The sequence below is a fragment of the Leptopilina heterotoma genome, unplaced genomic scaffold (assembly GCF_015476425.1).
Source record: "Leptopilina heterotoma isolate Lh14 unplaced genomic scaffold, ASM1547642v1 Lhet_187, whole genome shotgun sequence".
In the NCBI taxonomy this organism is placed as follows: Eukaryota; Metazoa; Arthropoda; class Insecta; order Hymenoptera; family Figitidae; genus Leptopilina; species Leptopilina heterotoma.
Genome location: NW_025110906.1, coordinates 1259769 through 1274378, shown reverse-complemented (window position 1 = coordinate 1274378; position 14610 = coordinate 1259769). Strand labels below are relative to the sequence as shown.

At 22.2% G+C, this 14610-nt stretch overlaps 3 protein-coding genes across 5 annotated transcripts in view; 1 reads left to right on the top strand and 2 right to left on the bottom strand.

Annotated features, from left to right (window-relative positions):
• Positions 1–67: 67 nt before the first annotated feature.
• LOC122500499 lies at positions 68–4554 on the top strand. The gene is made up of 3 exons (XM_043609457.1): positions 68–213; positions 339–622; positions 3801–4554. Exons 2-3 carry the CDS (start codon positions 340–342, stop codon positions 4169–4171), a joined length of 654 nt encoding a protein of 217 aa, XP_043465392.1. The 5' UTR covers positions 68–213; position 339; the 3' UTR covers positions 4172–4554.
• Positions 4555–4649: 95 nt separating this feature from the next.
• Positions 4650–9081, bottom strand: LOC122500498 (retinol dehydrogenase 11-like). The gene is made up of 8 exons (XM_043609456.1): positions 8780–9081; positions 8158–8308; positions 7850–7942; positions 7510–7746; positions 6893–7078; positions 5293–5402; positions 5099–5188; positions 4650–5014 (listed from the first exon to the last, which is right to left on the bottom strand). The coding sequence occupies exons 1-8, from the start codon at positions 8783–8785 to the stop codon at positions 4910–4912; spliced, it is 978 nt and encodes a 325-aa protein (XP_043465391.1). The 5' UTR covers positions 8786–9081; the 3' UTR covers positions 4650–4909.
• A 2447-nt stretch (positions 9082–11528) lies between these two features.
• LOC122500505 overlaps positions 11529–14610 on the bottom strand; it is a 129177-nt gene continuing 126095 nt past the window's right edge. For all 3 annotated transcript variants that reach the window (XM_043609464.1, XM_043609463.1, XM_043609465.1), the window contains one exon: positions 11529–12463. In XM_043609464.1, the coding sequence (XP_043465399.1) occupies positions 12203–12463 (261 nt within the window). In that variant the 3' untranslated portion in view covers positions 11529–12202. The remainder of the gene's footprint in view (positions 12464–14610) is intronic.

Below are 14610 nucleotides of genomic sequence, written 5' to 3'. Positions count from 1 at the left end.
AGATAAATTGTGTGTTTCTCTATCGTTGCCTAACTTACCTACTGCCAGCAGTTTTTGAAAGGATTTGTCGCGCAGCTGTTGTGAGTTGTTGATTGTTGTTGATTTTGTGCATGGAAAAGACATACAAATATTTGTGCTTGTAGTAAATATTTATTGCAATTCTATATACAGTGTTGTTAAGTTAATCTAAGTTTATCGATTTTTATTTGTCATGTAAGTACAAATATCCATCAACATCTATCATAATTAATAGAAATATAAATTTATTGGGTGAATATTGAATATTAAGAGTAAAAATATAAGTGCTACTTGTACTAAAATTGGTTATGTCATTATAGAATGCCAAGAATTTACAAGCGAAAAGAAGGTGTGACACCGAGAATCCCAACGTGGACAGAGGAGTCAATAAGAAAAGCAGCAAAAGCTGTTGAATCAAACACAATGCGATTAAAAGCAGCAGCTAAAGCCTTCGGTATTCCTCCACGTACACTAGGTCGACGTATAAAGAAGGCTGACTTCACAATAAATGGTCTAGGCAAAGGACCAGTTCTCGGATTCGAAAACGAAAAGAAATTAGCGAATCTCGTAGAAACTCTTGAGAAAATTGGATTCCCTTGTTCTCGTAAGGATATTATTAAATTAAAAAAATTAAAATGGCATTTTTGATCCTACTAATTTTGATTTTTTGTTGTTGGAATTTATCGAGATTTTTTAGGGACTAAAAATTATTAATGAAAATGCTATTTTAACAGGGTTGCTACAAGTCAGGAAAGTCAGGGAATTTATGGAAAAGTCAGAGAAATTAGAATTAGTCAGGGAAGTCAGGAAAAAGTCAGGGATTTTTATTAAAAGTACTGGAAAAAATTAAATTTTTAGAATTTATAAGAAAATTCTGAATTTTTGTGTCTTTTTTGTTTACCTCATAAACTATGAAATTGACAAGAATTCCAATACAAACCGTTCAATTTTTTCTATTTCTGACAATAATTTCTTTTTAAATAACTTCATTCTTGAAGAACTATCATAAAATTATTACTTTTAAATTATTTAATGAATAATTTTACTTAAAAATTTCAAAATTAATTGGAGTTCAAAAAAATTGCGTTTACAATCTTCATAAATAGATAAACTTCAAAGGTTTCAATTTGAAATTTTAGAAAATATCAATTTTTAATGAATTTAAATAGAAATTTTAAGAACAACCGATAACAGAAATTTAATTATTTTCAAATGTGATGAACTTCTTCGCATAAATTCAATTATGTTCTAAAATGTTTTAAAATCCTCGTCAAAATTTCAATTACCTTTATAAATAATATAAAATTTTTCTCTGAAATTCAATTATTTTGAAAAATTTTAATAAAATTCTTGGCCAAATTTCAATTTTTTTCAAAAATTTTCCAAATTTCAATTATATTTAATATCTACTCTTTTAATAAAATTTTTCAAAAGAATTCAATTATTTAAAACAAATTAATAAAATTCTGCACAAACATTTAATTATTATCACAAAATAATCAAAATTTCACAAGGTATTCAATTATTTACAATTTTTTTTATAAATTTCTTTGCAATAATTTCATTATTTTCAAAAATAATTAAATTTTTTACAAAGATTCAATTATTTTCAGAAATAATAAAATTTTTACAAAGATTCAATTATTTTTATAAACAATAAAATTCTTTTTAGGAATTCAATTATTTTTATAAATAATAAAACTCATTGCAGAATTTCAATTATTTTTAATACAGTTTTAATCGAATTCCTTGAAAAAATTTAATTATTCTTAAAAATTTGTTGATAAAATTCTTTATGAGAATTGAATTTAAAGCAAAACTCAATTATTCAATAGGTTATTAATTTTTGTATTTAAATAATTGAATTCTCGTTGAATTTTCTATAAAAATTTGTTTAAAAATAAATTTCAGTTAAAATTTTATAGACAATAATTGAATATTAAAAGCATTACTAGTATAAAATTTTTAAAAATAATTGAATTCCAAAAAGGTTTCAAATTAAAATCTTGGAAAATTAAAATTTTAACTAACAATTATGTGAAATTAATTTTTTTAATGGTTTAATTGATTCAATTATTTTTAATTTTTTTAATAAAGTTTCTCCAAAGTATTCAAATATATTCAGAGAATTTTCAATTTTAATAAAATTTTCCTATACGATTCAATTATTTTTAATACACTTCTTCTTAAGAATTCAATTATTTTCCCAGATAATACATTTTTTATGGGAATTCAATTATTTAAAAAAATTTGATTAAATGCTTTATAAATTTAAACAATTCTAATAAAATTAGTCATAGAATACAATTATTTTTATAAAATACAACATTCTTCCTAGGAATACAATTATTGTCAAAAATGTTTGTAAAAATTTTCTAAAAAATTCAATTATTTTCATAAAAAATAAAAATTCTTTGAAGCAATTCAATTATTTAAGAAATTTTAATAAAATTCTTTCCAAGAATTCAATTCTTTTCAAAAATAAACATTTTCACAGGAATTCAATTATATTTAAAAAAAAATTTTTTTAATTCTTTATTAGATTTCAATTATTTTTATTTTTTAAATGAAATTTCTTGATGAAATTTAATTATTTTGAAAACTTTTTAAAAATTCTGAAAAATTCAATTATTTAAAAAAATTTGAATAAAATTCTTTATAAGAAATTAATTATTTTCATAAATAATACCTAATATTTTTCTCCGGAATTCAATTATTTTTACAAATAAAATTCTTCACAGGAATTCAGTTCCTTAAAAAATTTTTTATTAAAATTCGTTGCAAGAATTCAATTATTTTCATAAATGAAGGGCTACATAAAATAAGGGGACGAACGCGAGGCTTGGAAGGGATACTACCAGTCGGGTAGCAGTGACAAGCCTTGAGCCGCTCGCTGCTAACTGACTGATATTATCCCTTTCAACCACGCGTTCGTCCCCTTATTTTATGTAGCCCTTCAAATAACAAAACTTAACGCAGAATTTCAATTATTTTTTATACAATTTTTAATAAAATGATAGAAAATTGCATTTATTTTTACAATCTTTAATTTAAATGCGCCGAAAGAATTCAATTATTATTAAAAATTTTTATAAAATTCGTCATGAAAATTAAATTTTAAGAAATATGTAATTATTGAATAAAATATTTATTTTTGTATTTAAATAATTGAATTCTAGGAGAATTTCTAATAAAAATTTATTTAAAAATTAATTTTAGTTAAAATTTTAAATTATAATTGAATAATAAAAGCATTATAGCGTGAATTTTTAGAAATAATTGAATTTTGAAAAGGGTTAAAATTAAAATCTTTGAAAGTTTGAATTTATAGTTACAATATTCTGATGATAAAATAATGATTTTATCACTTTGTCATCTTTATTATATTTTGTTGAATTTAAGAATCTTAATTCCTATATAGAAAAATAATAATGATTAAATATTTATTTAAAAAAGATATTATTGATGTTCTTCAGGGTCAAGGAAAAAGAGAATATTTTTTCTGGAAATCAGAGAAAAGTCAGGGAAAAACAAAATTAAAATTTTGTGGCAACCCTGTTTAATTTTAATCACCCTATTAATTTTAGTAAAATTATGATTAGTATTATTAATTAAATAATAGTAGGTAATTAAATATTAAATAGATTTACTATTATTTGGTAAATTTAAATTATTATTTATTAAATTATCATTATTATTATTATTATTAAATTAGCAATATTATTATTGAGTAGTGGAAGTTATAAAAAAGCCTACTTCTAATATTTTTATTTCATAAATAGGCAAGGATATACGGAGAATGGCTTATCAGTTGGCAACAAAATTAAATATAAAACACAATTTCGACGATAATTCAAAAATGGCTGGAAAACAGTGGATTCAATCATTTTTAGAAAGAAACAAACATTTAAGCATTAAAAAAAATGAAAGAATATCTCTTGATCGAGTATTAGAAATCAATAATCCGGAAATAAATGAATTTTCTGATTTATTGGCAATAATTTTTGAGGAAAGTGATCTGTACGATAGACGTGATCGTTTATTTACGATGAATGATAGTGAAACACAAAAAAATGATGAAATTGAAGAAATTGTTTGTGAAGTTGATAATCTTATTGAAGAAGGGACATCGAGTTCGAAGGAAGAAACTTAATAAACTATTTTTGTTTGCAATAGTGCAGAAGATTTTTTTTTGCTCTAATTGTATCAGTGAAAAGAGTTAACGGATTGTTGGTGGATCATCTGCTGCTGTTGAAAATAGAAAATTTATTGGCAGATTTTTGAAACGAATGGAATATTCTGATGAACTTCACTGCCTGACGTGAATATCACCAATTAATTAACCAACTAAAAGAAGGTTTTTCTATCAAGTAGCAGCCATTTGTCAAGCAAGGGCGATCGAGTTGCAATACAAATAAAAATAAACTTCGAGAAAAACATTGCACAAAGTCGATTTTCTAGAAGACAATTTTTTTTATCATTGTCAATATGGACGAATGTTTTTTATATCTCGAATAAAGTTAATATTCAATTTTATATTAGGTAATATATTTTTGTAGTTTTTGCCATTAGTTTTTTTTTGCAAAAAATAAGTAAATATTATAAATTGATGTAAAGAAAAAACATCCCAAATAATTTATTTTCTTAGTATACCAAAAAGGATAGCAGGGTCGTCGTATGTCAGGGAATTTTAATCGATAGAGTCCACAAATATTTTTGTTAGGGGAAAAAAAGATTAGTCAGCGAAAAATCAGGGAATTTGGAGAATGAGTTTTGTGGCCATAGATTATGACTTAACATTAATAATAACGATTACATTACAGAATTTGTTAAATTTTTTTGTACTTTAAATTTATTATAAAAAAGATAAAACTGTTATGAAACATAAGTGTTAAATAAATCTTTCTTCTGGTTTAAGATGCACAAAATCACAGCATTTGTCCCAAAATTTCTTGCCTGCTTCTTTATCTTTTGTGATTGATGATGAGTATGCTTCCTGAAAATGTTGAGCAGTGGAAATGATTTAGTACAGGTAGAAATTTTTTATACATAAGATAAAGGAAAATAAATATTTATATACCTGACAATCGGAGTAATATTTTCCTGATACATTTGTTACTTCGTCATTAACTGCTAGATAAATAGTGGTTTGGGCTCCTTCCTCCGGTGACTGTGGTAAATAGGATTAAAGAGTTGTCAATATTTATACTTTAGAAGAGTTTCAATTTATGATAAATAGAGATTTTATTTTGTGCTGTGAAAAATTTAATTTACCTTGAAAAATAGTTGTAACATTTTATTTACAAACTGTCTTATTAGGAAAGGAACCTCTCTCATTATTTCTGTATGTACAATGCCTGGATGTAAACTGTTTGACGTTACACCTGAATTGAGAATAATTCTCATTAATCATATTTCATAATATTAAATAATTAATTAATTATTAATTAATAGACACTGACAAAAATTCATTTCATTCAAATAAATAATTACTTTGTATATAGTATCAAAAAAATATTTATTTGACAGTAGAAAAGTAATCATTTATTTGAATCAAATAAATTGTCAATCAAATGAATTTTCACTGTAATTAAAATCAATTACAATTTCAGGGTGTCCAGCTACCTTGAAAACCTTAAAAACCTTGAAAACACCTTGAATTTTAAGACATATCTTGAAAAATTAAAATTCTTAAAAATGAGATTTATTTTCTTGATGTTCTCCAATATTTCAATTATCTTTATAAATATAAAAATTCTTCGCCGAAATTACAATTATTTTCATAAATAAACAATATTCACCACAAGAATTCAATTACTTTAAAAATAAATTCAATTATTTTCAAAAAATTTTAAAAATTGTGGTGAACAATTCAATTATCTTTAGAAATAAATAACAATAATCTTCGACAAAGTTAAATTATTTTGAGGAATTTTAATAAAATTCATTGCAAAATTCAATTATTTTCGTAAATAATAGTATTCATCACAAGAATTAAAATATTTTCAAAAATTTTAATAAAAATCATGGCAAAATTTCAATTATTTTCAAAAAATTTTCTTACTTTGATGGTTTTCAATATTCTACTATTTCAATAAAATTTTATTAATAACATTTATTCAATTATTTAAAATAGAATTTTCATAATTTTTTTCGCAAAAATCAATTATTTTAAAATTTGCTATTAAATTCTTTGCAGTAATTCAATTATTTTCAAAAGTAATAAAATTCAATTATTTTCAAAAATTTTAATAAAATTCATTGCAAAATTTCAATTATTTTCAAAAATTATTTTAATCAATCAATTATTTTAAAAGTCATTAAATTCTTCGCAGTAATTCAATTATTTTCAAAAATTTTAATAAAATTCATTGCAAAATTTCAATTATTTTCCAAAATTTCTGTTAATTCAATAATTTGTACATCAATTATTTTAATAGAAATTCTCAAAAGAATTCAATTATTTAAAAACAATTTTGATTGATGTTTCTGAAATCGATGTTCTTTATATTTCTAATATTTTATTAATAAATTGTATTTAAAGTTATTTATAAATAACTGTTGTATGTGGAAATTATAAAATTGTTTATAAGTACTCTATAATCTTGAATTAGTAGAAATGATTATTTATTAGTAAAATTTACTAATTCAAAAGCAAAAAGTCAGTCACTAAATAAAATTAGTAATCATTTTTACTAATTCAAATTTAGACAGTAAGTAAAAAATTTACTTGATATTTTAAAAATTAGTATCCTAAAAATGGACCTTGAAAAAAATTATTTTGGACCTTGAAAACCTTGAAAAGTCTTTGAATTTTTTTTTAAAGAATCGCTGGACACCCTGAATTTTGAACAATATTTTGATACTGTCTTACCAGTTCCTTCTAATCGTCTTGCAAATTCGTTACTTCCTATTATGTTATATAATTTACTGACGTTATATATCATAAAACCATTTATTCCTTTTTCAAAATTCATATTATCAAAATCTAAGCGTCCCAGCCAGTGCATCATTGATGACACGTGAACAATTCGACTAGGTGCTGACTTTTTAAGCAAATCTGTGAAAAAAATTTAATTATCTCTTAAATATTCTTTAAATTAAATTTAATTTGTTTAATTAAATTCAATTGTCGCTTAAATATTTCTTTAAATTTAATTTAAATTGATAATAACAACGAGGATAACAATTAGAATGATGATGATAGTAATAATGACAATAATAAACTGAAAAATAAATTTATTTGATTCAAGTAATCGCTTACTTGTTTATTATTAAATAAATATTTACTTGAGTCAAATAATTTTTATTTAAATTAATTAAATTATATTTGCTGCAAATGATGGAATTAATGGTTCAAGTAAAAAATTTAATTGACTTAAGTAAAAATTATTTGTTTCTTGTAAATATTTGTTACTTTGAATCAGATAAATTTTTTTTCAGTTTATTGTGCATAAGTGATAATTGTAATTTACAATTATTGTAATTTACCAATTAATAAATTTGTCAGTAAAAAGTGACCGTAGTGATTGACTTGTAAGGCCCATTCGAGGCCGTCCTCGGTTTTCTTGTCAACAATGCCTCCCAGGCCTGCATTGTTAACTAGGACATCCAATCTATTTTCTGTGGCAATTATTTCACTTGCAAATTGTCTTACACTTTTTAGCGATGATAAATCCAAATGTCGAACCACGACATTTTTATTGTTCGTAATTTCCACAATTTCGTCTGTGAATTGAAAAAAGAAGAAGATAATTATGTTTTTGGTTTAAAAAATATTGGCACTATTATTTATTACTTTTTTTTATTATTTTGTTGAAGGTTACATTACCTTTGGTCTTGTGAGCTTTTACCAGATCTCTGCACGCTAAAATAACTTTAGCTCCTCGTTTTGCAAAATCGAAGGCTGCCGTCTTACCAATTCCTTAAATGATTAAATTATTATTAGTATCACGATTATAATTTATAATTGTAATTCGTAATTATACTTTCTAAATTTGAATTATTTTAACTGTTACCTATTTTTTAGTGGAAAAATAATATCAATGCTTTATGACAAATTAATCAAATTAAATTTCGTAAGAAATGAATTTACAATAGGGAAACCTTTTTAATTTATTATGAAGTAATTGTGTATACCTGTGTTGGAGCCTGTTACGATTATAACTTGTCCATCCAATCGTTTATCAGTTTTACATACTCCTGCCGTTACAGTATTGTATACTTTGAGTATTAACAATAATCCTCCAATGTAATAAATATAAGTCACGAATTTCCACAGTAATTCGTACTGAAAAATACTTTTTCATTAGTGACGAAAAAGAAAAATTGCTAATTTTTTACTCAAACACTTTGTTTATGAAATAGTTTTCTGAAGTATAGACTCATTTGCAAATATAACAGCACTCTCTAAATTTGAATTAGTTTAAATGTTTACTAATTGGAATCAGTGACTGACTTTTTGCTTTCGAATTAGTAAATTTTACTAAATTAAAAAATAAATTTAGTAATTTAAAATTTACTAATTTAATTTAAAAGCAAAAAATCAGTCACTCATTCACGTTAGTAAACATTGTTGCTAATTAAAATTTAAAAAGTAGAATTAGGTGATTGTTAATTTAATTTTTAGTGTTAAATTAACATAGTTTAATTATTATTAATATAATGATTAAAAATTAAATGAAAAAAATCTTGCCAATTTTCGGTTAGTTAAAAAATAAAATCATTATTAAAATAATATTATTTGTGAATAATAACTCACCTCCATTGTTTAATTTTTTTTCTCAACTAATAGAATTATAATTATTAAATTGACACAGAAAATACATTTAGTAAAATAATACTGCTCTTTCTTTTACGAAACACTATACCTAAATGAGTGAAGTTTAATCATTTTGTTTTAACTAATCTAGATTTGATAAGTTGTGCGACTTTGATAAAAAAATTCAGTAATTTGGACATTGCCTTATTTGATCGAGTGTTTTTTTATTGACATGCATATTTATTCTGCATTAAAGTATAGCATGTGCTGTGAAACCATATGATTCGCGAGGAAACAGATTCTTCTCAATGCGCAGACGTTAATTTTTTTGCATACGTACCAACCTTTTCTGTCTCCCTTATTCATGTAGACCTTAAAAAAACAATTCTTAAATTCAAATTTAATTTCCTAATAATAACTATCAATTATTTTTCGAAAAGTACTCAAAACTTTTTTTTTAGTTTTTACTAATGAGCTATACAATTACAGGCTTCGCACTCATCTACTAAAACCTTCTATTTACTACTTTTTTTACGTTATGCTACTATTTGGGAACTTTTTTAGATTCCACCCACTAAAGGCTACTATTTCTGTTTTTTAAGAATTTCCACTAGTTTCAATTCGCTAATACTAGAAATCAAAAATCTATTCTTAAAAATTATAATCAAATTCTTTAAAACGATTCAATTATTTTCAAAAAATATTCGAAATTCAATTATTTTCAATATCTAGTATTTTCATAAAATTTTGCAAAAGAATTCAATTATTTAAAAAACAATTGATAAAATTCATCCAAAATTCAATTATTTTCATAAATAATAAAATTTCCACGGGAAATCAATTAATTTAGAATAGAATTTTAAAAAAAATTCGAAAAAAACAATTATTTAATAAAATTTTTATACAATTCTTCACAATAATTCAATTACTTTCACCAATAATAACATTTTTCATGGAAATTCAATTTAAAAAAAAAAAAATTTTGATAAAATTCTCAGCAAGAATTTAATTATTTTTATAAACTATTTTGAATTAATTAATTGAAAAATTCAATTATTTTCACAACTAAAGTTTTCCACAAAAATTCAATCATTTAAACTAAAATTTCCATAATGTTTATTATATTTCGAAAAAATGAATTATTTGAAACAATGTTTATTAATTTCTTCGGAATAATTCAATTATTCTTTTAGATTTTAATAACATTCTTCCCAAGAATTTAATTATTTACATAAATAATTCTTCGAAAGAATTCAATATTTTACATAAATAACAAAATTATTCCCGAAAATTCAATTATTTTGAGGCATTTTAATAAAATTCTTTGTAAAATACAATTATTTTCATAAATAAAGTTTTCTGCAAGAATTCAATTATTTAAAATAAAATTTTTATAATATTTGTTGTATTTCGAAAAAATTAGTTATTTAAAACAATGTTTACAAAATTCTTATAAAGAATTCAATTATTTTCCAAAATAACAAAATTTTTCACAAAAATTCGATTCTTTTTAAACATTTTAATAAAATTTTTTTCAATAATTCAATTATTTTCAGGAATTTAATTATTTTTGAAAATTTTAATAAAATTCTTCCCTAGAATTCAATTATTTACATAAATAATTCTTCGAAAGAATTCAATTATGTCGATAAATAACAAAATTATTGCCGAAAATTCAATTATTTTGAGGCATTTTAGTACAATTCTTTGCAAAATTCAATTATTTTTAAAAGTAATATATTTCTTCTTGGAAATTCAATTATTTTCAACAATTCTAATAAAATCGTTCGCAAGAAATTCAATTATTTTCATAAATAATAAAATGCTTTTTCAGAATTAAAATATTTTTAAAAAAAATTTAACATAATACCACACAAACATTCAATTATTGGCAAAAATTTTAATAAAATTCTTTGTAAAATTTAATTATTTTTAAAAGCTTTTCGCAATTCAATAATTTTTAGTATCTACTATTTTCATAAAATTTCCAAACAGAATTTTTCAGGAATTCAATTATTTAAATTAGAATTAGTATAAAATTAGTCGAAAGAAATCAATTATTTGAAAATTTTTTATAAAATTCTTCGCAAGAGTTAAATTATTTTTATAAATATTTAAATTCTTTCATGAATAATAAAATATCCGTTGCAGGAATTTTAATTTATTAACGGGATAAGAAAGAAGTAAATATTTTTGATGAAAATTAGAAAAAAGTCAGGAAAATAAAATATAGAATGAAAGTTTCGTCAGTTTTGTAAAGTGGCTAAAACCAGTTTTTTTGGTCGTCAAGTTTAATTTTGGATAGCTACTTAGAGAGTATCAATTAGCGAAATTCTGCAAGAAAATTAGTAAATATTGAAAAGTTGTCAACCCAATGATTTAGTAATCATTTTATTATTAATTAGTGTCTCATTATATTGTATTTTAATTTATTATATATATTTATTTCATACTCTCTAAATTTGAATTAGTAAAATTGTTTACTATTTTGAATATTAGTGACTTTCTTTTTGGTGTTTAATTAATAAATTTTGCAAATAAATTAGTAGAAATTACTATTTATTAGTAAAATTTACTAATTCTGAAGCAAAAAGTCAGTCATTAATTCAAATTGGTAAACATTTTTATTAATTTAAAATTAGAGAGTTTGTTTATATTTATTATAATTCAATCAATATTCATTAGCTATTTACTAAAGAAAAGTAAAATATTCAAAGTGTATTCAAATAAGATACAAATTTCCATCGGGTAATTTTCATTAATAACAATTTTATTATGTACAAAACATTAATTATGGTATTCTCATTAATAACAACATTAATATCGTTAATATCATATTAATGACAATTTTATAAACAATTCATTGAGTATTTTATAATGTATAAATGACACAATGTATTTAAATAATATCCGATAAACTTGTCATGCTGGAAATATTCAAATGTACAAAAGTAAATTAGCATTATTGTAATTGTTTAAAAAAAACATTTTACGAACAAGACAAAGTGATTTTCAACTAAACACGCATATTCTTTTGTTACATTACAAACGAAATTTAAACGAATCGCGAAATAATTTTTAAATTAAAGACAAAACAATGTGAGTTCATAATTTTTTTTTGTTCGACGTTTGAGCATTTTTTTTTAACAAATTATCACCTAACAACATAATGGGACATTTTTCTTTTACTCTACACGACACCAGGGGCAATGAATTCGAGTGTCTCTAAAGAAAATATAATTATAAACACTATAATATACTCCCTCTCTAATATTACATTTGTTTTTAAATATTTTTTTTACAGTAGTAATACATTAATGAATGTGATAAAAATCTCTTTATAAATGAAAAAAAATTTTGTTTTGAGCAGTATTTTTTGACAATGATATGAATGCTTCTTTTTTGAATTTTGCATAAATATTATTAATTTGTTCGCATTAAGCCATTTCGTTGCTTATCTAGATGAATGGAAGCCTCGCACATAGTTTTTGAAGTTGTATGAACTAGGAAGAAGAGATGGTATTCGTCCGTTACTGTTAGAGGAGCTCTTGTCCTCACCAAAGCATGAAGAACTGTTGCTCTTTCTAGATCCAACCATCTTTGGAGAGCAGTTTCTCTTTCTCGTGGTCCGCCTAGTGTTACGTCAGCCGGTCCCCAAAGCGAAAATTCCAGTAGTGATTTTACCTGAAAAAAAAATCAATTTGTTTTCAAAATATTTTTTGCGATATTAATTCAACGGTTGCGTTTTATTTACTCTATTAATTAGTTTCTTTTGACTAATAAAATAGGACCATTTTGTTAATTAAATGAATTATTAAACTTTTTGACTAATTTTTAGTCAATAACTACTCCCTAAATTTGAATTAAGTATAAAAATAACTGATTTTGAAGAACGAAATTAGTTACTGATTCAAATAGTAATATTTGTACTAATCATTTAGTTAGACATTTCTGTAGGGTTGCCACAGGTCAGGGAAATCAGAGAATTCAGGGAAAAGTCAGAGATTTTTATTAAAAGTACTGGAAAAAATTGAATTTTTAGAATTCATAAGAAAATTACGACTTTTGGTGTCTTTTTTGTTGGACTCGTAAACTATGAAATTACCGCACGAATTTTAATTAAAAACCTCCAATTATTATATTTTTGACAGTAATTTCTTTTTAAATAACTTAATTCTTCAAGAACTATTACAAAATTATTTTGGTAAATTATTTAACGAATAATTTTATTTAAATATTTAAAAATTAATTCAAATTTTGAAAGAGTTGCGTTTACAATTTTAATAAATAAATGAACTTCAAAAAGTTTTAATTTCAATTTTTAATGAATTTAATTAAAAAATTTGAAGCACTTAGATTTTTGAAATATTTTAATAATCAAAATTTTTCTTAAATTAGTTTTATTCAATTTTTTAATATATATTTAATTAATTATTAAAAATTATGGATTTATAGAAGAATTATAGTTAAAACACAAAAAAAATTGAATTTTAGAGAAATTACCAATGTTTGAAAAATTCAATTATGTTCACTTTAAAAAAATTAGCGTCTAAATTTTAATTATCTTTAAAAATAATACAATGCTTCTTCAAAATTAAATTATTTGCGAAAAATATTTTTATAAAATTCTACGCAAATATGAAATTATTTTTATAAACAATAAAAATTTCACAGGAATTCAACTATTTACCAATTTTTTTTGTAAATTTCTTCGCAATAATTCAATTACCTTTATAAATAATAAAGATTTTTACAAAGATTCAATTATTTTCATGAGTTAAAGAACTAATAATAGAATTTCAATTATTTTTAATACAGTTTTCCTCGAATTCTTTATGAGAATTCAGTTTTGAAAAACATTCATTTATTTAATAAATTATTATTTATTTTTGTATTTAAATAATTGAATTCTCGTAGAATATTCTCTAGTGAAAATTGGTTTAAAATTGAATTTCAGTTAGAATTTTAAAGAATTTTGAGAAATAATTGAATTTTGAGAAAGTTTAATTAAAATTTTTTTTTGAAATTATTTCAAGTTTTTATTTTCTAAACATTTAATTGAAGAATATTCGAATAATCAAAATTTCGTAAAATTGAATTGTGAACAAATGTATTTGAAAATTTTCCAGGAACTTTTGCAAAAATTATTATAAATAATTGATAATTGTAAATTTATTTCTATCGAAGAATTTTAATAAAATTTTGAAAATTAATTAAATTTTTCGAGGAGTTTACTTAAAATTGCATAAAAAATAATTTTATGACAACAGTAGATTTTGAAAATAATTGAATTTCAACGATAAATTTCATTGTTTATGAATTGTATTTGAATTGTTGCAAAAAATTTTTGAAAATAATTACATTTTTCGAGAATTTCATTTAAAGTTTTATTAAAAATAATTGAAATCCTATGAAAAATTTTATTATTTATGAAAATAATTGCATTCTTACAAAGAATTTTATTATATTTTTTAATTAATTGAATTGATGTGAAATTTGTGTTAATTGTAAAAATATTTGAATTTTATGGAAGTTTAAATTATTATAAAACATGAAGATATTGATCACTCCGAGTCGAAGTAAAAGTTATTTTATATTATGAAAACATTTTATGAAAAAAGTTTCTAAATATTTAAAGATATGAAAAATAATAGGTATAAAAAGATTTTTAAGTTTCAGAATACTAAAATTTTTCCAAAGTTTGCGAAAATTAAAAATTTTTTTCTACAAGCATAATTAAAAAATTTTCTAACTTACAAAAAAAGACAATTTTTACAAGTTTTTCTCAAAAATAAGGGGAAAAGGGGAGGAAAAATTTATGATTTTAGGTG

Bases quoted from the DNA above. Each gene is read 5' to 3' on its own strand.
- LOC122500499 (XM_043609457.1), top strand. From the start codon at position 340: ATGCCAAGAATTTACAAGCGAAAAGAAGGTGTGACACCGAGAATCCCA. The intron at 623-3,800 runs GTAAGGATATTA...TTTCATAAATAG, and splicing joins AATTGGATTCCCTTGTTCTC to GCAAGGATATACGGAGAATG.
- LOC122500498 (XM_043609456.1), bottom strand. The intron at 5,189-5,292 runs GTAAATTAAATT...TATTTACCACAG, and splicing joins TGTTACAACTATTTTTCAAG to TCACCGGAGGAAGGAGCCCA. The intron at 5,015-5,098 runs GTATATAAATAT...CAACATTTTCAG, and splicing joins AATATTACTCCGATTGTCAG to GAAGCATACTCATCATCAAT.